The sequence below is a fragment of the Periophthalmus magnuspinnatus genome, chromosome 12 (assembly GCF_009829125.3).
Source record: "Periophthalmus magnuspinnatus isolate fPerMag1 chromosome 12, fPerMag1.2.pri, whole genome shotgun sequence".
In the NCBI taxonomy this organism is placed as follows: Eukaryota; Metazoa; Chordata; class Actinopteri; order Gobiiformes; family Gobiidae; genus Periophthalmus; species Periophthalmus magnuspinnatus.
This window is the reverse complement of record NC_047137.1, coordinates 18,968,407-18,994,900: the sequence shown is the minus strand read 5'-3', so window position 1 is coordinate 18,994,900 and position 26,494 is coordinate 18,968,407. Positions and strand designations below refer to the sequence as shown.

The 26,494-nt window shown below is 40.5% G+C and overlaps 3 protein-coding genes across 3 annotated transcripts in view; 2 read left to right on the top strand and 1 right to left on the bottom strand.

Moving 5' to 3' along the window:
- Nucleotides 1-26,494, top strand: part of LOC117379338 (NACHT, LRR and PYD domains-containing protein 1a allele 5-like) — a 186,619-nt gene that overhangs the window by 90,521 nt on the left and 69,604 nt on the right. The window lies entirely within an intron of this gene.
- LOC117379336 (septin-10-like) lies at nt 10,349-18,520 on the top strand. Its single transcript, XM_033976032.2, has 2 exons — nt 10,349-10,484; nt 15,653-18,520. Exons 1-2 carry the CDS (start codon nt 10,482-10,484, stop codon nt 17,069-17,071), a joined length of 1,422 nt encoding a protein of 473 aa, XP_033831923.2. The 5' UTR covers nt 10,349-10,481; the 3' UTR covers nt 17,072-18,520.
- The window catches only part of braf (B-Raf proto-oncogene, serine/threonine kinase), an 11,674-nt gene continuing 9,721 nt past the window's right edge, over nt 24,542-26,494 (bottom strand). The window contains exon 10 of the mRNA XM_033976031.2: nt 24,542-24,552. Within this exon, the coding sequence (XP_033831922.2) occupies nt 24,542-24,552 (11 nt within the window). The remainder of the gene's footprint in view (nt 24,553-26,494) is intronic.

Below are 26,494 nucleotides of genomic sequence, written 5' to 3'. Positions count from 1 at the left end.
TTCTTCTGGCAAACTGGAAAAGATCTAAATATCGTCAAGATTGATGAAAACAAATCTGTTGAGGTAGTCCAGCAAGAGATCATTCACCAGTGCCTAAAATACAACTGGAGCATTGGTCAGCCCAAACGGCATCACAAGATATTTGAAGTGCCCAAGAGGAGTATTAAACACCACTTTCCATTCATCACCTTTGAGGTTCTGACAAGATGGTAAGCATGGCTAAGGTCAAGATGAGTGCATTATGCAAAGACTGAAAAGCTGAGTCAAGCAGTGGGAATGAATACTTATTTTAACTGTGATGTTATTTAACCCTCTATAATCAATGCAGGGATGAAGGGATTTGTCCTTATCCACAAAAAACAGCACCAGCAGGAGAGGAAGATGGGAGAGTAACTGCTGCTAGAGTCTTTGATGTAGCGCTCCATTTCTTCTCTTTCAGGACAATATTCTACTGCAGAGGTTAGAATGTGACACCGGTGTAAGAGGAGCAGTCCTCAGATGGTTTAAATCCTACTTATCTGATAGGTACCAGTTTGTTAATGTAAATTAGAGCTCCTCATGTTCTAAGGCAGCCTATGGTGTGCCACAGGGTTCTGTACTGGGTCCAGTCCTGTTCACACTTTATATGTTGCTGTTAGGTAAATATCATCAGAAAACATGGCATTAACTTCCACTGCTCTGACACACAGCTGCACTTATCAATGAAACAGATCAGACTGATGGAGCAAACAGACCTAGGGCCTGTGTGAAGGACAGAAAAACATGGATGACACTTAATTATCTGCTTCTTAACCCTGAAAAAACAGAGGTCAAAAGGCCCCAAAGGCCTGGGAGACTCTCTGTCTGACCAGACAGTGACTCTGGACAGTGTCAGTGCAGCCTCCAGCTCCACTGTAAAGAACCTCAGAGTTTTATTTGACCAAGAGCTCTCATTCACAGCACATATAAACCAAACCTGTAGAACAGCCCGTGGAATATCAACAAAACCAGAAAATAAAAGTGACGCTGAAAAACCTATCCATGCATTTGTTACATCACAGCTAGATTACTGTAACTCCTTACTAGCCGCACGACCTAAAAACTTAAAAAAAACCTCTTTCAGCTAGTTCAAAATGAAGCAGCCAGACTCTTAACGGGAACTAAGAGAAGACACACATCACCCCAGAGCTGGAGTCCCTTCACTGGCTTTTGTCGGGTTTAGAATTAAATTTAAACTTTATTTATTTATTTATAGCGGACAGTGCATGTTGACCAACAGTAACTGTTTAACATGCTACAATTAGCCAAGAGGCTAGTTTTGATCTGTTGTCCGTTACCATGGTGTACAGATGGCTCCTTATAAAAACATTTGCAGGCATGATTAAAAAGTAGAAAAGCATTAAGTCTTGAGCAGTGAATCACAGCGAAGACAAATGACAAACAAAACAATTAAAACAAACAGGTTATTAAGAACAGCTTGCAATTAATAACAGTAAAAGATTATGTTAAAAAAGCACAAGAAAATAAACAAAGGGGCAATAAAATATTTGTTAAAGCAGAATTACAGAGACGCACATGCAAAGGACAAACACTAGATGGCAGCAGCAGGAGTTTGGTGTTGACGGGTCTGATTTGTTCACGTTTAAATTGAGACTTAAAGGAGCTGTATGTGGAGCTCTGATCATTGTAGAGATGCTGTTCCACCTTTAGAAGCTCTAACAGAACAGGCTGATTGTCTTTCTGAATGTGATCAGTCTCCTCTTCAGGCTCCTCTGGTGATGCGGTTTGATCTTAGTCTAACAAAGTCATTGAGCCATGGAGGACGAGTCCATGTAAGATTTTATAAACAAAGCAGGCATCTGTGAATCTAATCAGATTCTCCCAACTTAATATATTTAGATAAAATGCTGCAGTGATGGTTGTGACGTGTTTTTTGAGTGTCTGTTTATACAGTGATGTAGTTTTTGTCTGAGTGTGGTGTGGTTGTCCTGGGAGAAGCTCGTCAGGCTTAAGTCAGGTGTGAGAGAATCATGGAGTGCATGTAAATATTGGCTGCTTGGGTGGACATGGAATTTTGGATGAATCTGAAATTTGATAAATTGAATTTGACCCTTTTGATGGTTTGTTTAACATGTGACTTAAAATTAATATGTGAATTGATTACGATGCCAAGGTACTTATATTCTTCCACCAATTGTAGTTTTTCACCAGATACAAATATGTCAGGGTTTGTGGTGGAGTTGACACTTTTGGTGAAGTACCGGTACATGCCAACTGTTTTAGACACGTTTAGTTGAAGGCAGCACTGACTCAACCATTTGGTGACTTTGATCATAGCATCTGTAAGTTTGATAGCAACTTTGTTTTTGGAGGATCCTTGAACAAACAGGACTGTGTCGTCCGCATACATTTGGATGTTGACTTCAGGGCACACAGTTGGTAGGTCGTTTATGTACATACAGAACAAAAGAGGGCCAAGGATTGACCCCTGCGACACCCCAGTTGAAAAGCAGAGTGGTTCAGATTGATAACTGTTGATTCGAACTGTTTGTGAGCGATGAAAAATATGTTTCAACCCATTTTATGGCATTATCAGAGAAGTTAAAAGAAGAAATTTTGGACAGTAATATCTTATGGTTGACAGTATCAAATGCTTTTTTTAAATCCAAGAAAATGGCACCAACAGCACTGTTACTGTCAAGTAGAGATTTAAGTTTTTCAATAAAATAACAGTTAGCTGATTCTGTTGAGTGATTTGTTCTGAATCCAAATTCTAGCGGATGAAGACAGAAAGTATTATTAAGGTGGTCCCTGATCTGTTCTGATACCCATTTCTCGAGGACTTTAGACATGATTGGCAAAATGCTTATGGGTCTGTAGTTAGAAGATTGTGGATCCCCTGATTTAAAAACTGGGGAGACTATAGCTGATTTCCACACATTGGGGAACTCATTTTGGTTTATGGACTGATTCATCAGTTTTGTAATGGGCCAGGTTAAGGAAGAGCTAATATCTTTTAACATTGTTGTGTCGATCCCAAATATATCTTTAGATTTTGAAGACTTAAGTGATTTAATTATGGTTTTAACATTTTGCTCCAATGCGGAAGCAAAGGTTAGGCAAGGCTCTGATAATGAGGCTGTGTATAATGGTATGAATGGTTGAGAGAAGCTCTGTGCGATAGTTACAACAGAGTCAATAAAATGGTTGTTAAATGCTGCAGCAACATCTGTGGGAGCGGTTATTTGTTTATATGATTTCCATGCAGTGAGAGTTCTATAGATTTCCTTTCTTTATGTTCTTCACCCATTAACTTTTTTAACTGTTCCCATATTAATTTAAAATTTCCATTTGCTTTATTTATTACAGTCAAGAAATAGTCTGCCCTAGACTTTCTGAACATGGCGGTCACTTTATTTCTTAATGTCGTAAAATTATATTTATCTTGAGATAATTTTGTTTTAGTAACTCTCTTCAGTGCAAGATCACGTTCTTTCATCAATTTTAAGATATCAGCATTAATCCATGGTAAGCTTCTCTTTTTGTTTCCATTTCTAAAAATGCAAGTAAAGTCCTTGATTACTTGTTGAACTGTGCCTGAGAAGCAAGGCAGGCAAGGCAAGGCAAGTTTACTTGTATAGCACAACTCGTACACAAGGTATTTCAAAGTGCTTTAAAGAATAAGAAAGACATTAAAATCACACAAATCAAAACATCATAAAATTACCATTAAAAGATAAGAGTGCAGAATAAAAACCTTTCAGTCGTATGCACAGAAAAACATTTTACAATTTAAACATTGTCAAAGTCGAGGCCTGTCTCACATCTTCAGGAAGAATGTTCCAGGTTTTAGCTGCATAAAACTTAAACGCTGATTCCCCATGTTTAGTCAATTTTCAATTCAATTCAATTCAATTCATTTATTTTTGTAACGCCCAAAATCACAACAACAGTTGTCTGAAGGGCGTTCATGTTTTGGTTGATGGGGGAAACCGGAGTACCCGGAGGAAACCCATCCAGACACGAGGAGAAACATGAAAAACTCCACACAGAAAGGCCTGGGCGACCCGGGGATCAACCAAACCTTCTGCTGTGAGACATGAGCCACTCAGCCACCGAGATATACACACAAAAACAACACAACAGGAAAAATCAGACACAACAGGAAAAATCAGACACAACAGGAAACATCAGACAAAACAAGAAAAATCGGCCAGGCGAGGAGGAGGAAGACCAGACGAGGAGGAGGAGAGCCGGGCGAGGAGGAGGAGAGGGTCCAGCTGTCATCGGGGCATCTGAAAGAGATACACTCCACAGGGGGAGTGGGACAGGGGACAACATGTGAATAGCATTGCTGATGAGAAAATAGGACAAAGCAGAGGATAGTGCTCAGGTTGCCATACTTCCCCCAGCTAGTTACTCCTACTGCAGCTTATCTTATCCCAAGTTTTAATGTCCCTAACTACCTCACTATGTAACCTGGTCTATACCGAAGAGGAAGGTTTTAAGCCTGGTCTTAAATACAGAGACTGTGGGGGCCTGTTTAACATCAGCAGGGAGTTGATTCCATAGCACAGGAGCTTGGTAACTGAATGCTCTCCCTCCCACTGTACTTTTGGACACTCTAGGAACCACTAATAGTCCTGCATTCTGAGAGCGGAGTGCTCTGTTTGGCTGGTACGGGACAATAGCATCTTGCAGATAGGATGGGGCCATACCGTTTAGGGCTTTGTATGTCAGGAGGACGACTTTGAATTTGATTCTAAGCTCGACAGGAAGCCAGTGCAGATATTTTAGTACAGGACTGATGTGGTCTCTTCTTTTAGTTCCTGTTAGGACTCTGGCCGCTGCATTTTGGACCAACTGGAGGCTCATTATAGTACTTTATAGTACTTTATAGTACTTTATAGTACTTTATAGTACTTTATAGTACTTTATAGTACTTTATAGTACTTTATAGTACTTTTGGGGCAGGCGGCGAGCAGAGAATTACAGTAATCAAGTCTGGAAGTAACAAATGCATGGATGAGTTTTTCAGCATCGTTTTTAGGTAAAATATTTCTAATTTTAGTTATATTTCGCAGGTGAAAGTATGCGGTTTTACAAGCTAGGTTTATATGGGCTGTGAATGAGAGATTTTGATCAAATAGGACTCCAAGATTTTTTACAGTAGGGCTAGAAGCTAAACTCACATTGTCGAGTGAGATTATCTGGTCCGACAGAGAATCTCTTTGACCTTTGGGACCAACGACAATGACCTCTGTTTTTTCAGGATTTAAGAGCAGGTAATTCAAGGTCATCCAGGTTTTGATGTCCTTCACACAGGCACTGAGTTTATCTATTTGATCAGTCTGATTTGGTTTCATTGATAAGTACAGCTGAGTGTCATCAGCGTAGCAGTGAAAATTAATGCCATGTTTTCTGATAATGTTTCCCAATGGCAACATATACAGAGTAAATAGGATTGGACCAAGCACAGATCCTTGTGGAACACCACAGGCTACTTTAGAACAGGGAGAGGTGCTCTGGTTTATACTAACAAACTGGTACCTATCTGATAGATAGGATTTAAACCATTTGAGGGCGGTCCCTCTGATTCCAATGTCACATTCTAACCTCTGCAGTAGAATGTTGTGATCAATGGTGTCAAACGCTGCACTGAGGTCCAGTAGGACCAGGACTGAAGCCAGCCCGTTATCAGCAGCTAGTAGTAAATCATTTGTTACTTTAAGCAGTGCAGTCTCTGTGCTGTGGTGAGCTCTGAATCCAGATTGAAATTTTTCAAATATATTATTGTCCTGCAGGTGGCGGCAGAGCTGTTTCACCACCACTCGTTCTAGAATTTTTGAGAGGAAGGGAAGATTAGAGATAGATCTATAGTTGACTAGTTCATCAGGATTTAGGTTAGGTTTTTTCAAAAGGGGTTTAATCACAGCATACTTAAAGGACTGAGGAACGTAGCCATTTTCTAACAACAGAATGACTTTTCATAGAATGACTTAATTTCTCTCAAGTGTGTATTAGTTGGCAGAGGACTCATTAGTTGGCAGAGGACTGAGTTCACCTGTGTCTATCCATCCTGCAATTTGCCATGCTTTCCAAAAACAAGAAAGTTGTTTCAGTGACAGTTTTTCAGAAGTTTTCCTTTTCTTGCTCTATATTTAACCTTCTCCTCAAGGCATGTGAAGAGTTGGCCCAGGTTGGCAGGGGTTGCAGTAGTATGTGCAGTGTATGTGCAGTGTAGTGTTCTACTTGTATTATTGACTAGATTGTATGTTCTTGAAATGAATTACTTATATGCTGTCTTGCACCGATGAGATTGTTACTAGACAACGGGAAGGAGACATGACACTTTTTTTTTGCAAAACACCTTAAATATTAACTGTACCAAACACTTCTATGTGTACCAAACGCAGGTGAACAACATGCCACTTTTAGCCTACCACAGGCGGTGTGTTCCAAACACACTAAATGTACCAAAAGTTTTTTCTAAGTGTACCACACGCTAGGTTTACCAAACACCTTTAATATTAAGTGTTTTTTTTTCTTTTCTAAATGACAAAAAAAATGATAAAGACCCATGACGCTTTTCTTCTGCCTTTAGTATTACTCTGTACTATAGACTGGAACTGTAGTAACTATGATTATGATTTCATATTTTGTTTACTGTAAAAGTATATTGCTGATCTTAAACAGTTTAATAAAAGAAACAATCAAAGAAACATCATTTGACTTCCTGTTTAAAACTTGTTATTGTTGGAAAATGTCTATGTGGGGAAAAAAGGGAAAAAATAGGAACTAAAAATATGACAGATTTCTCCAGAATCAATGAGAGAAGCACTAAACTCCGTTCATCTGAGGAGAGGGAAATGTGATGTGTAAATGATGCTGGTCAATGAGATCTTTTGTTTCATGTGTGTCTGAAAAAAACATCTGATGCGTCGGGAGTGGAGGCCAGTCTGATATGTCTGTATAAAAAAACAGAAATATGTCTGGTTTTCCAGCTCTTCAGATTTGACTATTGGATTTTTAAATAAACTTGGACATTTAACAGTTTTAATTAGAGCCTGTTTTTATAGTAATTCATTAAAAAAATAAATGACTTGCTCCTTCAGTCTTTAAATACAATATCATTATTTTGAAGTCACATCTCAAAGTTTTGAGTCAGTCATTGTTTTAAGGTATTTATGACTCCTGTCACTGGACAAACATTTGAATGTGTCTGGAAAAATAATCAAGAAAAGATAAAGATAATCATTTAATGGCTATGAAGTAGGGTTTTTATTAAACCTAGAAGCTTTGGTGGTTCAGAAATTGTATGAAAATCCAAATAGTCACTGTGCACTAGGGCAGATGGGTAGGACTTCTGGTCTGAGGGAGAATCTACACCTACAAATAAAATATTTTACGTTTTTTTACTCACTAAGAAAATGCTCAACATTTGGAGGTTTGAGGGATCTGAAAAGTTCAGTTTTTGTTTTAGTGAAGGTAAGTTTGTTTTAAGTTCAGGAGCAGGACTACACCTCATCCGCACCTTTTCTGGTGCCCACTGAACCTCGTTTGAGGATCTGACGTTGTTTCTTCCTTATGGTTAGGCAGGTTTATAAGTCTATTCTCTGAGCCACAGGAGCCAGTGCAGAGACTTAAGAACAGGACGTGTGTGCTCGTACTTCCTGGTTCTAGACAATATCAGCGACTAGCAAACTGAACTGAATCTGAAATGTATTGAAACTGCAGTGTGAGCCTGTCAAGCTGGAAAAAGAGAAGAGAGCTAAGAGCTAAAGAAGCAGCTCTGCAGATCCCATTCAGGATTTAGTCATTCGGAGAGGGTCTACATTTCAGATGCTACAACAATTTCTTTGCCAACAACAGGCAATTAGTGTAACATTAACAGGGGAGAGAGGAGAATGACACCTGATGCCCAAGGAGACGGACTTTATGGAGCAAGTGTGTGAGTTCCTTGCTCTTCTTAGCCAGTTCACTGATACACACCACAAAGACCAAGGTAACTCTCTACTCTGAAACCTGTTCTGGAGCACATTAAAATGGAGATCTTGATCCAAAGCAATGACCCTGTCCTCATAACTCAAATAAGAGAGGACCTTGATCTATGTATTCAAAAAAAGCACTCAAAAGACGTTGTCGATTTCCGGGTTATGGAGTGAGAGTAATAGACGCAAGCTCGCATGCTGCCGCGTTAGTTTTATTATTTGCCTCATTTGAACATTGCAATTCCCTCCTATTCCTTGCGCCTGTTGATTCCTAACTTTTTTCGTTGCCACTCTAAATTGTCTCCCGCGGTCATCATGTCAAAGTCCAAGGGAAAACAAGCCGAAAAAGACGCGGGTGGCGCGGCTAGCCAGGCTAGCGCAGCTAGCGCTAGCTTAACGCTACAGGACATTACAACGCTCTTGGAAGGACATAGAGAGGCTCTCTCTTCAGAGTTCAAGGCCTCGTTTCAGTCTCTTGCCTCAAACCTGGATGGTGTTGAGGCTTCCATTAAGGACCATGGGGACTGTATCAGATCACTGGAGGAGAATGCAAATTCGTTCGAACAACACCTAACTTATCCTTGGCCTGACTGGTTACAGCAGAAATCATGTCCCGGGCTATGCCCTCCCTTACCCAGCCCCTCACAGATATGCACTGGCTATAGCGGCGACCTCACTGGTTTAACCTTCAATCAGTGGTGCACTGGCGTCTGCTTCCTTCACGTTGTGGACATGCCTGGACAGAGCTTTAACAAGAGAGGTTAGTTTATGTAAATATTCATCTTGCTCAATTTACACAATATCAGTGACAGCCCAGCAGAGGTTGGATGTTGTTCCAGAAATATTTCTCAAACATGTGCTGTTGAATTGATCGTGGTATTAACCTGTTTAGACTCTTTGCACATCAAAACTACCTAAAATCTGAAATTCCACTTGTGACACCAATTTACAAATGTAAGAATCAGCTGAGCCCATCGAGCTCTTGTTACAACACAGGCCCTGGAACCAAAAGTAAAACCCAACACTGGAAAAGTTTGAACAAGATTTACTTTGAGGTAAAGAGGCTTCTTCTGGGCTGTGGAGTCTGGGTGAGCGTCACACACTGGAGCTGTGCAGTGAGATGGAACACTGCCCTCTACTGCCCCCTACTGATGGAACACTGCTCTCTACTGCCCCCTACTGATGGAACACTGCCCTCTACTGCCCCCTACTGATGGAACACTGCCCCCTACTGATGGAACACGTGAGTGTGACTGAGATGGCAGTGGTGGAGTCACAGCTGTAGATGATCCTGGTCCAGAGACAATAGAACATTTAGGACTGAAGTCCATCACATCCTTGAGAGAGCGACCGGCTCAGGACATTTATGTTGATAAATTCACTAATGAGCGTCAATTTGGATTTGAACCTAAACATTTGACATTTGATCAGCTGCCATCGTACTGGGATAAGAGCTGCACAAAACAGAAAACCTGCTCAGCAGCATTTCTGGACCTTGTGCATTTAGTTCCACACAGGATCATCACAAACTTCAGGCATTTGGTGATGAGGGAAAATGGTCTGGACACGTGGTTATTTAAACGTACAGTATTTTACCAAACAATCTGTCAGTGATCTATAAAAAAGACTGGGTCATCTTTGAGGGTCACAACATTTCCTTCTCGAGTGAGATGAAACACTTGGGCGTGATATTGTGTGACCTGCAGAAACAATCCTCCTCATGATGAAACTGAAACTATGGTTGAGTTGTTGTTTTATCTTATAAAACCAAATTCCAAACACACCCAGTAATTGCACCTGATTCTGTGAAACCATGTGACTGCAAACTGCAGCTCACGACCGGTCTAAGCTGAAATACCACAAAAACATTTTATAATGGATCTTTGTCATGAAACCTGGGGCACCTCTGATTGGCTGTGCTTTGACGGTCCGCCCATGCTTCACTTCTAAAGCCACGTCTGCCCCAAAAGTCAAACATGTGACAGTAACGACGCTGCTCCTGCTGTCGCCTTTGGGCCTGAGACCAGCCCACCAGTCGTTCATGGACTGGACCAATCACAGAGCAGCTTTGTGGTTTGAGCAGAAGCCAAAGGCTCAAAAAAACCAACAACAAAACAAACATGACAACGAGAAGAGACTCAGCTGATTTGAGTGAAAATATAGATTTAGTTTGTGCCAAACGTGCAGAGGGGAGGTGTCTGTGCTTTTCTCTCTGGATTTAATGAAAGTTTGAGTTATCGGTTTGTTCTGATGTTGAGATGTTTTGACCAATCAGATTCAAGTATTCACCTAAACGCTCCACCTTTTCCCCGTCACAAAGATCTCAGGCTGATGAAGGTGTTATTTAAGAGTGACACACACCGTTCTAAACTGTCTCCTGTCTCAGATAAGAGCAGGACTTTTATCTGCAGGACTCAGCTCCTCAGACTCTACAGAGACTCTGCTCTTACAGAAGGTTCACTCAGCATCACTGAGACCTGCACTCTGCCCTCACAGGACGGACCTGAGCACATGGTGAGTTCTCTGGGTTTGTTCATTCTGAAATATATCAGAAACTTATTTTAAAGAGACATATTCTGTCAAATCAACTTTCATGAGCTTTAACCGTGTTAGAACAGTGTTCTCTCTTTAATATGTTGTATTTTCATCTCTGCCTGTTTGAATAATCCAGTGATCTGCTGCATTTGAGCCTCGTCTAATCAGAATGTTTTCACTGCCCTCTGTCTCTGTCCACTGCTCTGTGTTTACTTGTGATGATTATATTTATTATTCAGTTAATCATTTCAGACTCTGTGGGTCAGACAGGTGTAGAGTTTAAAATCGACATGTAGTAATTTTGTAAAATTAAATTCCACTTTGGTAAAACAGCACTGAGTCAATGGACCTGTTTGTTACTAAACTGTTTTAGATCATATTATAGTTGACAATTAACAAAATGTAAAATAAAAGCTCATATTGATCCAGATGGTCCCATTGATATTCAGAATGCTCCGTTAGCTTGTAGCTAAAGCTTGGTACTGTGGTACTGGAGTACTGCTCAGAACAGGTAACGGCAACAATATTTATTGCACCCCCTGAAATTCAACCTCACGTGGCTGTCTCGAGGGAGGCTGTACGTCAACAGCATGACATTTTTGAGGGCGTCGACCAACTGTGTAGGGGACGCTACAACAGTATCTGTGTGGAACAAAGAGCCTCAGACTGTCCAGATGACTCCTGAGAGCCTTTTTGAAGAATGTTTATTCCCAAAACTCCAGGGATTGGTGAGGAAATGTCACCTGAGGTCTTTTTAACCTTTAGAACACCGCAAAGGGGCGTCACAGAAGTCAACAGTTAACTACAAATAGACAATGTTGGGAATTTCAAGCCCATTGGCTGCTTTGAGTTCCAGCCAATGGCAGGTCTTTCGGGGTTCTTCCTCAAAATACTGGACGTGGGAAAGACATAATTAGCTTTGGTGCTTCAGCTACACCTTTGAAACACTAGTTTTGGCTCCGTAGCCCAGAGGTTTCCTGAAGAGAGTCGCTGTCTGAGCCGGATTTCCTATCACTAGGGACACAAGGCCAGGCTGCTGGGAGAGATTGCACACAATAGGGTCCTCATGGGGCGGGCCCTGATGGGGCGGGCCCTGCTGGGACGGGCCCTGCAGGGGCGGGCTCTGATGGCCCGGGCCCTGATGGGGCGGGCCAGTTTGTGCGGTCTGCAGCAGGGCAGTACTCTGTGTCAGCAGGTCGAGTTGCTCATGTTGCTTCTTTAGAAACTCTTTCATTTCTTACCTCAGTTGGAGTGTGGTGAGTTATGGGCAGTTGTCCCTCGTTAATGGTGTATTAAAGGCCAAATGCTGAAGGCACCAGCAAACCCTCATGCTCCCATCTCTTGCTCTGTGGTGGTGGATATTTTGTTTTAACATGCTCTGCAGTGAATTATCCAGCACATTTTCAATTAACTGAACAAGAACACCCCTCCCCGAACTGCCATGTTAACGTGGTGGAGGGGTTTGAGCACCCAAATTATCCTGGCAGCTCTGTTGTCGGGGGCTTCATGCCCCTGGTAGGGTCACCCATGGCAAACAGGTCCAGGGAGACGGGTCTGACTAAGAGCGGTTCAGAAGCCCCTCATGAAGAGACAAACAACAAGGCCAGTTACGTCACCCGGACTGGCATTACCGGGGCCCCACCCTGGAGTCAGGCCTGGGGTGGGTGCTCGGCAGCAAGCACCTGGTGGCCTGGCCTTTCCCCACGGGGCCCGGCTGGACCTAGCCCGAAGGAACAACGTGGGGCCGTCCTCCCGTGGACCCACCACCTGCGGGGGTAGCCATGGGGGGCGGGTGCAGAGGAGATCCGGTCGTCAACGCCCCCGCCTTTGACTGCCACCCGGATCTCCGGATATGGAGGCTGACTCTGGGGACATGGGGGGGAGCTTGAGCTTGTCCAGGACTCCATTGTTCTCCTGGGGGACTTCAACGCCCATGTGGGTAATGACAGTGACAGTGAGGGGTGTGATTGGGAAGAACGTCCTCCCTGATCTGAACCTGAGTTTTGTTCTGTTATTGTTCTTCTGTTCTAGTCACAGTTTGCCCAAAACAAACACCATGTTCCGGCACAAGGTCCATCGGTGCACGTGGCACCAGGACACTCCAGGTCAGAGGTAGATGATCAACTTTGTTGTCGTGTCATCTGACCTCATACCACGTGTTTTGGACACTCGGGTGAAGAGAGGGGCTGAGCTGTAGAGCACCACCTGGTGGTGAGTGGGATCCACTGGAGGAGGAGGAAGGACAGACCTGGCAGACCCAAGTGCATCGTGAGGGTCTGCTGGGAACGTGTGGCAGAGCCCTCTGTCAGGGGGGTCTTCAACTCACACCTCCGGGAGAGCTTCTCCCTGATCCTGGGGGAGGTTAGGGACATGGACCCTTAGTGGGCCATGTTCTCCACCTCCATTGTCGATGTGGCTGCTCGTAGCTGTGGTCATAAGGTCTGCGGTGCTTGTCGCGGCGGCAATCCCCGAACCCAGTGGTGGACACCGGAAATAAGGGATGCCGTCAGGGCTGAAGAAGGAGTCCTGAGGAAGCAGATGAGTGCCGGTGGGCAAAGCGTGCCGCGGCTCGGGCAGTCACAGAGGCAAAAACTCGGGGTTGGGAGGAGTTTGTGGAGGTCATGGAGGAGGACTATCGGACGGCCTCAAAGAGTTTCTGGCAAACCATCCGCCGCCTCAAGAGGAGGAAGCAGTGCTTCACCAACACTGTTTACAGTGCGGGTGGAGAGCTGCTGACTTTGACTGGGGATGTTGTCGGGCGGTGAAAGGAATACTTTGAGGATCTCCTCAATCCCACTGTCACGTCTTCCGAGGAGGAAGCAGAGACTGGGGACCCGGAGGCGGACTCGTCCATCAGCCTGGCTGAAGTCACCGTTGTTGGCAAGCTCCTCGGTGGCAAGGGTGAATGAGAGCCATCATGAGTATCTTAAATCTCCAGATGTTGTGGGGCTGTCTTGGCTGACACATCTCTGTGACATGTGGCGATTGGGCACAGTAGACCGAGGTGGTGGTCCCTGGCAGACCGAGGTGGTGGTCGATCTGTTTAAGAAGGGGGACCGCAGGGTGTGTTCCAGTTACAGGAGAATCACACTCCGCAATGTTCTCCGAGGTCTATTCCCTGTGTGACCGGAGCAGGAGCTGTGTCTCTGTAGAGAGTCAGACCTGTTCCTGGTGCATGTTGGACTCAGGGCTGCCCTTTGTCACTGGTTCTGTTAATTATATTTATAGACAGAATTTCTAGGCACAGTCAGGGGCCGGAAGGGGTTAAGGTTAGGGTTAGGCTCTCATCTCTGCTGTTTGCAATGATGTTGTCCGGATGCTTCTTCGAGTCAGGACCTGCGAGCTGCAGGTTTGAACCCGAGTGTGAAGTGTCTGAGATGAGAATCAGCTCCTCTAAATCCGAGGCCATGGTGGCGCCCTCTGCAGGTGGTGGTGAGTCTCTGCCTCAAGTGGAGCAGTTCAAGTATCTCAGGGTCTTGTTCTCGAGTGAGGGAAAAATGGAGCGTGAGATTGACAGTTGGATCAGTGTCTGCAGTGATGTTGTCACTGTATCGTCTGTTGTGGTGAAGAAGGAGCTGAGTTCAAAGGCAAAGCTCTCGATTTACCTCAGTCTACGTTCTGCCCTCACCTATGGTCATGAGCTCTGGGTAACGACCGAAAGGACGAGATCATGGATACAACTGGCTGAAATGAGTTTCTTCTGCAGGGTGGCTAGGTGCTCCCTTAGAGATAGAGTGAGGAGCCGCTGCTCCTCTACGTTGAGAGGAGCAGCTGAGGTGGCTCTTCATATGAGAAATTTTATTTGAAATAAAAAACACATCAGTAGCATTAATTTATTATTTAAATAAATAAAATAAATAATGTCTCTGTAGTATTACATTTGCGGAGGTGAGTAGTAGTTTGGCTGTTAATGAGTCTCAACAGAAAAGTTAGAAATGTATAAAAATCACAAAGGTCTTAAAAGTGTGGATTGATAAAGATGAGACAAGATGGAGAGAAATGGAACAAAACTCAAAACAGACTCAGAGCAGCCCCTTAGAACCATCAGTAAACACCAGAACACAAATAAAATAAACGCCTACATAATAAAACCACCCACAGTCTCCAGGTAACATAAATAATGGGCTGTGTGTTGGCCACAGCGTATGTTTATCAGACCACGAGGCACATAACATATCACCACAGAAACATCTACTTATGTTATTAATGCACACTCATGGAACCAAACAGCAAAAACAACTCCAAACAGACTGAACACAAAAAACAGACTTAACACAAAAAACAGACTGAACACACAAAACAGACTGAACACAAAAAAACAGACTGAACACAAAAAACAGACTGAACACAAAAAACAGACTGAACACACAAAACAGACTGAACACAAAAAAAACGGACTGAACACAAAAAAACGGACTGAACACAAAAAAACAGACTGAACACAAAAAACAGGAACACTATTCTCTGCCGTTTCTGCACTGGCTGCCCGACTCTGAACCCTAAAACCTGAGTCATGGTGGGTGGAGTCAGGCTCCTGATTGGCTGCTGCACACAGTCTTTCTCCATCCGGAAGCACCTGAGGATGTCCTTTTAATAATGGACATAAAATATTAAATAGTGTTTAATGGAGAGAGTTTAAATCCAAGACACAATATTTTATTGTTCCAACCAGTGCAGTGAAGAGTCGGCCCAACTCTGGACGGGCTGCGGTCAGACAGGAGACTGCACACATATACTCTGAGACCGTCTCATAATCAAGGACTACTGGGATAATGTAGAAGGAAGACTGAAAGTATTTGTAAAGAAAATGTTTATTTTACGGGTATTTTGCTGAGTATTATACCAAAACAATGTCTCTTAAAGAAAGGAAAATTATCCAAATATTAAGTAAAGTGGCAAATAAAATAAATAATAATAATAATAGTTGTGTCCTGAATAAAACCACAGCTTCCTAATGTCACTTAAAGAAGTGATGGAAATGGAACGGCAAGAATCTAATTTAAAATGTAAAAATTTGAAGAGATATATGCAGATGTAATACAATAGGCACAAACTGATACATATCAAATACAAAACTCAAATGTGGACGACAAACAAGAAATGTTTATTGTTCAATATTGATCACATTTCTTAATTTTCTCTTTTAGGAGAAAATGGCATCAGATTTACAGAGGCTCATTCAACAAAGCAAGAAGATAAATGATGGACCTCCTGCTCGATACCAACTGCAGATGAAAAGAGTTAATCTGGACAAAGAATCAGATGAAGAATCTAAACTGAGGAGATTTACTCTTGGAGAATGTGATCCAAGACACGTGAACAGGACCATCCTCCTGGTGGGAGAGACTGGGTCAGGGAAGTCCACTCTGATCAACGCCCTGGTCAACTTTGTGATGGGGGTGGAGTTTGAAGACAAAGTCTGGTTTGAGGTCATCTCAGACGAGAAGGACAGACCCCAGTCTGAAAGTCAAACTTCTGCTGTGTCTGTTTATGAAATATTTGGATTTGAGGGAAAAACTGTCCCTTATTCTCTGAGCATCATTGACACTCCAGGATATGGAGACACAGGAGGTTTAGACAAAGACGAGAGGATTATAAAGTTACTCCAGGACCTGTTCTGTCACCCTCAGGGAGTGGACACAGTCAGTGCTGTGTGTTTGGTCATGAAGGCCTCAGTGAACAGACTGGACGATAGGGTGGCTTATGTCTTTAAGTCTGTCACGTCTCTGTTTGCCAAAGACATGGAGCAGAATATTGTGGTGATGATGACTCACTCAGATGGAAGAAAACCAACTAATGCCCTTAAAGCTCTGGAAGCTGCTGAGATTAAAGTTGCTAAAAATGATAAAAATGAACCAGTGTATTTCCTGTTCAACAACAGTCAAAAGGAAAAGATTGGAAATGAAAAACGAGCTGCAAAAAATGCATTTGAAACATCAAATGATGGAATGAAAGAATTCACAGATTTTCTTGTTCAAGCAAAATCTCAGTCTGTGAAGATGACAGTGGAGGTGATGGAAGAGAGAATCAGACTCAAGGCCAATATACAGAAACTAGTGGAACGAGTGAAAGAGGTGGAAATGAAACGGGAGGTGATCAGGAAGAACAGAGAAAAACTGGCACGATGTGAAGAAGAGGTGGAGGAGAACAAAGACTTTCAGCAGCAAGAAACCTACGAAGAGAAAGAAAGAATAAGAGCCTGGTGGAATTGGTTCAATCTGCGGAAAAATGTGACTAAGACCAGAACAGTGACCAATCACAATATGAAGACCAGGTATGAACAGAACAAAACCAAGAGTGAGGAGACCACCAGTCTGCTGCAGGATCTGAAGAAGGAAGAAGTTGAGCTTCAACAAAAGAAAATCAAATATCTTAACAAGGTTTTTGACGTCATTGTGCGTCTCGAGAGGATCGCTCTGAACGAGGATTCAGTCTCCACTTACATCCATCTGGAGTTTCTGATTGAGAAAATGAAAGAGACGAGAGACAAAGAGAAGGTGAAGAAACTGGAGGAAATGAGAGACCGGAACAAGAAGAACAAGTCCAGGGCCAACGACCTAAAGTAATCTACTCGATAAAGTCAAAGGATTACATTTTTTATTCAATGTAACTTAAATTTAATAACCCAATATTTACTTTGTAGAGATAAAGTAAAAGCAGACAAAAGTCAAACAGCTGTACATATACTGCATGTTAGTTTTTCAACTTTAAGAAACACTTATGAAACAGTCTTGTTTATAAAATGTGCTCTATGAAGTGAATTGGGTTCAAAAATAAACAGAGAACTCCTGTCCCACTGCAGGGTCATAATCAGTTCACAAAAAGTCAAACACAGTGATCTCCAGTTGACCACACACCATCAGAAAGACCTGAAGGCCCCATTTCCTGTAGAGACATTTGTAAAAACAGTCCAACGTTCAAAGAAAACAAGCAAACAAAGTGTCCCAGAGCGCCCCCTGTCCTCAGACCCTCCTTCTGCAACGAAAAACCCAGTGGACAAAACATAAACCTCGAGGAAAACCACAGTAAAAGAACGACCCTTCTGTATCCAGCCCTCTGTCAAAGGAAAACTTTCACTTTCACCATCAATGTGGCATCTTTTTATTTCTGTGTCAAACTAAAAGTGTGTGACGGGTTTAGACGATTCATTTTGGATTAATATGGAGCGATAATGTCTGTTGGAAATATAAATTATAGTTTTAAACCAACATAGTCTGTGAAAAAAAAAGATATTACAGGAAGTAGAATTACATCATATTAATGACATCACACTGATTTAAAATATTATGGGGTTTTTTAAGTGTTTATTGTTGTTATTTTGTTTTGTTTTTTTTATTTTGTGACCAGTATACAAGTGTTTCATCCAACTGTGTAAATTGAAAATTTATTTGAAATTGAGAGACCAATATTGGAAGAACTGGTGTTTTTCTCAGTTACTTTTGTTTTTGTCTTTTTTTTTTTTTTTCCCAAACCAAATCTATAAAGACATTAAAAAATAATAGATTTTATTTTGTGAGTTTAAACAAAAAAAATCATAAAAATATTTCCATCTTTTTTATTTTAACTGTATTTTTTAACCTTCCAGTTTGTTTTTGCTAACTGAACTAAGAGCTGAACATAAATCTTAATCAATATGTTAAATGTAAAGATGTAATGTGTTAAATCTCTGAGTAGAATCCAACAGACTCTTATAAAGTCTCCACATTTATCAGTGTGCTTTACTATTACACTTGTATCTCCATGTGCTAATGCTAATGCTAATGCTAATATCGCCTGAACACCAGTGAGTTTCACACATGAACAGAAGACACTGATGCTCAGGGACAGACTGAGTCCTGTGTCCGTTGCTCATGAAGATCACGCTCTGCAGAAGAGGATCCTCCTTCACACACTCATACACTCTATAAAAACTGTAAACACACTCCTCACACTCTGTCCTTTCTGCACGTCTGTAGCTCTTCACTTTTGTCTGAGACTCAATAAATCCTTCTGACTTTACATTTCAGATTCATGTTCCTCTTTGACACCAGAACATCCTCACACTGTGACTGTGTGTTAGTCCAGGACACAGACACAGAGGACACACATTCACTGTGGAGCTGAACATTATGAGTTTAGAACATTTTACAGGAGATTGGATTTGGTCTTATTAAAAACACGCACAAATGTTTGGAGGAGTCATGGACATCCTTCAAACGCTGCATAAAGTGTGACATGTGAGAGGAGCCATTGTAGAACAGTTTAAAAACATGATCTGACCATGTTTTAAGTTCCTGTGTGATCTCTCACATGAAGCTGCAGAAAAGTAAATAAGACGAGCACAAATGTGGGACAAGGCTTCAGTGAGGGCGGAGCCAGTTACCATGGAAACAATGCCCACATCAGCAAACACGAGCAAAAAGGTTTAAGACAGTGTGAAAACTCAAGAACAACACATTTTCAGGAGTCTGTGATCAGCCCGAGCCCAAACACAGTCTAAAAAGTTGTATTGTCTGAAAACAAAAAAATCCCAAAGTGATTTAAAGATCTCATGTTCTGGTCCTGTTTAGAGTTTGATTTTACACAAAAAGGTGAAAGAGACTGAGAAACTGTTGGCTAATGCTAATGCTAATGCTAATGCTAGCTAGCAGCACGAACCATCTCACCTGTTCAAACCGAGTCATCTCCTTTTGGTCAGATTGTGTTAAACTAAACCACAGATTAAAGTCTAATTTGAGCACCAGAGCTTCAGACAGAGCAGTGCTTACAGTTAGCGTCACATCCTGGGGGTATTGATGACATCAGCTGCAAAGTATCAGTGGGTTACTTACGTGAGAATGGTGGGTACTTGGGTTCAGTTTATTTGCAGGTAGATACCACAAAGGTGCACCTAGTCAATAAACAAAATATACAAAATAAATAATAAAATATCCCTTGAATCAGCTCTATTGTGCTTGTGTCTTTATGGTTCTCATCTGTGACACCTGTGGATCATTATGTGATAAATTAAACATTTTAAATCACAATATTCATTCTAATGTGGAAGTAAACGTAAACGTCCTCAGTACAAAGAGCTGCATGCTGTCGGCGCCCCCTATGGACAGATGCACATCATAAAATTACATATCAAATGAATAATATTTATTAGATCTGGATCCAGTGCAAATAAATCCAGTAACGGTGATGTGATAATTGTTCAAATCCAAACAGACATGATCCACAGCAGCTCAATTTATCCAAAGTCTCAGCAGGAAAAAAAATAAACGTTTTGTCCCACACAGTTCAGCCGTTCATGGAGTTGAGTGACTTCAGTCTGTGTAATCCCTCAGTCGTCCACGTCTTTAGTTGTTTATTTATTTTATTTATTTATTTATAGCGGACAGTGTTGACCAACAGTAACTGTTTAACCTGCCAGAATTAGCCAAGAGGCTAGTTTTCATCTGTTGTCCGTTGATGTACAGATGGCTCCTTGCAAATTTTAATAATTTACAGAGGACACAGAATAAAATAAAAATAAATGTACATTTACAGGTGTGGTAAAAAGGTAAAAAGGTAGAAAAGCATTGAGTCTTGAGCAGTGAATCATAGCAAAGACAAATGAAATAATTAAAACAGACAGGTTATTAAAAACATGCAATTAATAACAGTAAAATATTATGTTAAAAAGCACAAGAAAATAAACAAAGGGCCAATAAAAAGATTTGTTGAAGCAGAATTACAGAGACGCACATGCAAAGGGACAAACACTAGATGGCAGCAGCAGGAGTTTGGTGTTGACAGGTTGTTGAGTTGATCGTGTGGAACAATGAAGTGGATTTGAGGAGTGAAGAATCAGTTCATCACAAAAACATAAAAGGAGAAAATATATTATTATAATTTAAACAAAAAGAACCTTATTAACATTATTAAATTAACCCAATATAAATTCAATGTCGCATGAACACACAAACATTGAATATCATTTAAGTAATTACCAATAATCATCACTATTAATCCAAAACACAGTCATCTATAATTAAAAGTTCTCATTACTTCAACAATGACGCAGTAAAGTCACGATTTATAAAACCACTTTAATAATGTAGAGTAAATAATCCTAAAGTAAACGCACTAAATGTTTCATGAGTCAAAACAGTCAAACAGTTTTCAAACATACTCACAGATTATTACTTCAAGTATTGAACAAAATCATTGAATAAAAGTAAATGACGCAGCTACATTCAGTTCATTTCAAATATGAGGATTAGAATATTATCAGTTTGGCTCATTTTCAGGCTTTTCAGGTCGTTCTTGTGTCGCTTGTTTATGTGACGGTAAAACACTCACCTGAATATGATGGTTCAAAGGTGAAGAGTTTAAGAGCTGGAGTTAATCGTGATCCAGTGGAACGGAGGAGGAAGTGACCGTGTGACCTTGAAGTGTGGGAGTCATTTATATGTACAGTCTATGGGGGAATCGGGCCGAGCTGAAGCCGACCCGCTACCATGAAACGGGCCTCACATGGAGAACTCAGACGCCGCTGAGACCAGCAGCAGATTTTTATAAAACTTGGACCAAAATGACCACGTGACACTGATGAATATTAAGAAAAAGAAACAAAAAAATGGAGATGAAAGTGCAGACGTCACAGTGGGCGTGTCACAGTGGGCGTGTCACAGTGGGCGTGTCACAGTGGGCGTGTCACAGTGGGCGTGTCACAGTGGGCGTGTCACAGTGGGCGTGTCACAGAGGGGCGTGTACTAATGGCGGTGAAAATGGCGGATAAATCAGAGCAATGACATCATGATACAGGAGATTAAAAATGACTCAAACATGTAAGAATCAGACTAAACTTCAAGAGGGAAAATGAGAAGAAACAACAAGCACATGGATAAAACACTGAAAAGTCCTTTTTGCAGAATACGACTGATTTAAAATATAAAACAACAGCTGTGCAAATTTAAACTGAGCAGTAAAACATAATAGTTTTAATTACAATAGTAATAATAAAGTGCATTACCTTCCTCTTAGTTTGTTCAGAACAGAAAGGCCCGAAAACGTCTCAAGTTTGAACAAAGACAAACAAGTTTAACAAGTTTAACAAGTTTAACAAGTTTAATAAGTTTAACAAGTTTAACAAGTTTAACAAGTTTAACAAGTTTAACAAGTTTAACAAGTTTAACAAGTTTAACAAGTTTACTCACGGACCAGAGCTTTAGGAGGAAACACTTTGCTCCTCTGCTTCTCTCCGTCTGCTCCTTCTCTCCTTCTTCCTTCTCTCCTTCTCTCTGCTCTGTCTCTCCTTCTTCCTTCTCTCCGCTCCTTCTCTCCTTCTTTCCCGCTCCTTCTTCCCGCCAAAACAGAGCGTCTTCCAGAACTTTCACGCACGTCTGTCCACGCAGGGTCACGTGGTGCGCCCCTCACGTCCCAACAGCCAATCACCATCGACTTACAGAGTGAAGACCGCGAACTCTCTGGAAACTGAGCATTTAGTCCGGGGGCGGGGCTTCACGGTCCACTGTCACTATGGCAACGCACTTTACACCGCCTAAGTCTTTTTTTTTTTTTTTTTTTTAATGATTTACAAAAATTATTAAGTGTGAAACGGCAACATTTGTCCTGAGTAAAAACAAAAGACACTTGCCTTTAACAGAGACATTTTTTTAAATTCAAAAATAGTAAAGATGTACAACATTTGTGCCATAACAGAACAGTTCCACAATTAAAAGTCAGAACAGACAGATTATTATAACGAAATACAGAACATAAAAATAAACTTCCCAAGTCTTTTATTGTGGAGGCCACTTCCTGTTGCTGCGGTCACAGAGGTCAGAGGTCACAGAGGTCACAGTCCTCACTGTGGCTCAGGACAAAAGTGTATTTCCAAACTCTTGTCAGCGGTGAGTTTTTGACACATCGGTGCATTATCGCTGAGATGAGCGTCACATTTGTGTTTAAATGTCACTCATGGTTCTGTTTTCACTCACATCCAAACTCCCCAGAGCCTCGTGTTCATTCGCTCTGTCTACCAGGAGCTTTGTTTTATGTCGCTCTTACAACTATATTTTGTCCATTTTATAACTTTTTGTGGTTGGTTCCATTTTGTTTTGGATGAAGCTACGATTATTTAGATTTATTGCTCAACTTTAATTTAATCTCAGCATCTGTTTGATTATTGAACTCTAATTAGACTAGATTAGATTAGAGTATTTTTGGATATATGGAAAAAGTGCACTTCTGTTTAATGAACTACTGATTATGATTGTGTTTAATAGTCTTAAGTTTTATATTGATAAAATGTATTATCTCTACATGTGTGTGCGTATATATATATATATATATATATATATATATATATATATATATATATATATATATATATATATATATATATATATATATATAATTTGATTGGTGAGTGACTCAGATCTGATGTAGGACAAACAAACTCACTCGTCCTACTCCGGATGAGTGTCGCTGAAAGCCACCAGAACCACTGACCGGAGTGTTCAAATACTTCACACTGAGAGGAGGAAGAGTCACAGCAGAACAAAATCAATCAAACCTTTGTTAAATCCAGTTCAGAGAAGAGCACAGAGGTCGTCCCTGTCCACACATCGATTACTCGACTAAAAGAGGGCGTGGCTTTACTAAAAGCTCTCACTGCTCAAATCTCAATGATCCATGACTCAAAGTCCAATGACAAATGCTGGTCTATGGTGAATTTGTTTGTAAAAGACTGAATTCATGTGGCGTCTCTCAGTGTTTTCTTCTTTCTGCGGCTGTGCATCTTTTTCAGTTTTACTAAACGACTAAAGGCTTTGAGCCCTATTGAACTCAACATTTAGACATGAAAAGCATTAATACCATTTTGAAAATGACTGTCAGTCTTTATTACATTGGCCCCAGGGTCCAGTTGGGGCTAAAGGTTTATAGAGACTTGTGTTCTGCACGAGACAATCTCCAACACATTTGGGCGGGGAGTCGTGAGGGTTAAACATTTTAAATGTTTTAAATGGACGGCTGCAGATCTCCTCACAGCACTAGGGTACGTATTTGTGTTTTCTGTTGTGTGGACCATGTCCATCCTGTTTGTGACGAAAAACTGTTGTGGAATTTTTAATAGTAAAATTTTTTATAATATGAAATTAACAGAGAATTTGTCTTGAATTAAAAAGTCTGGTTTATTGAATCAATTGTGCACAATCGTCAAAGAGCTGTTCTCCTGATGGTATATATACACACAAACATATATACACACAAACATATATACACACAAACATATATACACACAAACATATATACACACAATCATATATACACACAAACATATACACACAAACATATATACACACAAACATATATACACACAATCATATATACACACAAACATATACACACAAACATATATACACACAAACATATATACACACAATCATATATACACACAAACATATACACACAAACATATATACACACAAACATATATACACACAAACATATATACACACAAACATATATACACACAAACATATATACACACAAACATATATACATACAGTGTATTTATACCATCATAATCATAATGTTTACTCTAGACAAAGGGGCTGGAGGCACAAACAAAAGAAACACTCATGAATAATAAGATGGTATTTAAAAGCTTAGGTAAAAAAATCCATAACAAAACAAGTAAAGATTTAAGGTAAACAAAGACATAACACTGCACAAAACAGGAAACTCAGCAGCATTTCTGGACCTTGTGCATTTAGTTCCACACAGGATCATCACAAACTTCATTTGGTGACGAGAGGAAATGGTCTGGACACGTGGATATTTAAAGGAACAGTATTTAGTCAAACAATCTGTCAGTGATGTATAAAAACACTGGGTCATCTTTGAGGGTCACATTTCCTTCTCGAGATGAAACACAAGTGAGTTAAAGTTTGACCAGGTGGAAGAACTGTGTGTGAAGAGGCTCATGAGGAGATATTTGTGCTGAGAGTCATTAAAACACAGCTCCCTCCAAGAGGAAACACACTTCTATTCCACATTAGGCCTCATCTCCACTGGAGTCCTGCTCACTGCTCATCTGCAGAAAAGACACGAGCATCGAGCTGAATCACACTCACATAACAAAGATTTGACTTAGGTTTATAAAAATGATTCTGGGCCGTATATTATGGCCAATAATACGAGATCAGAATGTTCACTCTGCATCGTGGAGTTAGACCAGTGAATGTTTTTCTCCTTTTTATTTAAACCACAGGCTGTTGGTTTAAAAAGTCATCCACAAATAAACAGATTTCCACTGGGTTCATCTGTTTAATCGTGTTTTTTAACGTTGTACAGCATTTTGGACAGTCTGGGTTGTTAGAAGGTGCTATAGAAATAAAGTTTGATTGATTGATTGATGTGCTTTTCACATTAACCATCCCAGAAACAGAAATCCCTGATTCATTTTATAAAATATCACGTTATAGAATAAACTGGTCAAAGAGTGAACTGATGTTTACAGTTGTAGATTCATTAACTTATCTTATAAAAATATGAATCCCTAAAGCTGAACTTTCATGATGATTAAAGAGGATTGACCTGATCCTTCCACTGTCTCTGATCCAGTTTAAAATGTCTCACTTCCTAAATTTATTTGTTTTTTAATTATGATCCTCCTGATTTTTTCAAAACACTTGATTCTGTTATTTTAGACTTTGTGGGTCTAAATAGATGTTTGTTTGTTTTTTAAATAAAACAAAGGTTGTCTAGGTCAGTGTTTAAAAATGAAAAGCACTGACCTCGTGGTAAATGAGACTCACAGTGGATCAAGTCTGCCCCCATGTGGTGACAGTTAGAGTTGCATTCACTAAATAAACGACATCATTTGTTTTTCTGCTTTTTACCGAGTCATTATCTACAATAAAATAAATCAGCCAGAGTATTGTTGGAAGAAATTAAATAAAAATACTATGTCAAATTTAAAAACATTATAAAATTACAAATGTTTTATTATGTCACAACTAAGTCTTTACTCCATCCACATCAGACAAACATCTTTCCTTTTGTCGTTCCAAGGGCATTACCTGCATAAAAGACCAAAAGTCCATCCTGAGACCTTTATTATCTGAGAAATTCAGTCTCTCCCAATCCAGTTGTTTTGTATTTGCAGATAAGATATTTTGTTAAAGACAATCTGCCAAAACTTGAATTATTTAATGAAAAATATCACTTACCAGAAACTTTACATTTTTTTACTTGTGGATTTAATTTCTAAATGTGTCAACTGTTTCCATTTGAAATGAAAACTACAATACAAGAAAAACACTGGAAACAATCATTTAATAAATGTTCAACCAACAGTAGAGACAGACTCATGCAGTTTTCTGTTGTTCTTGTTGTTGCTGTTGTTGTTGTTGTTCTTGTTGCTGTTCTTGTTGTTGTTCTTGTTGTTGTTGTTCCTGTTGTTGTTGTTGTTCTTGTTGTTGTTGTTCTTGTTGCTGTTGTTGTTCTTGTTGTTGTTGCTGTTGTTCTTGTTGCTGTTGTTGTTCTAGTTGTTGCTGTTCTTGTGGTTGCTGTTGTTGCTGTTGTTGCTCTTGTTGCTGTTGTTGTTGTCTTGTCATTGTTGTGATTGTTGTTGTTGTCGTTGCTGTTGTTGTTGTTGCTGCTGTTGTTGTTGTTCTTGTTGTTGTTGTTGTTGTTGTTGCTGTTGTTGTTCTTGTTGTTGTTGTTCTTGTTGCTGTTGTTGTTGTTGTTGTTGCTGTTGTTGTTCTTGTTGTTCTTGTTGCTGTTGTTGTTCTTGTTGCTGTTGTTGTTCTTGTTGTTGCTGTTCTTGTGGTTGCTGTTGTTGCTCTTGTTGCTCTTGCTGCTGTTGTTGTTGTCTTGTCATTGTTGTGATTGTTGTTGTTGTCGGTGCTGTTGTTGTTGTTGCTGCTGTTGTTGTTCTTGTTGTTGTTGCTGCTGTTGTTGTTGTTGTTGCTGTTGTTGTTCTTGTTGTTCTTGTTGTTGTTGCTGTTGTTGTTGTTGTTGTCGTTGTTCTT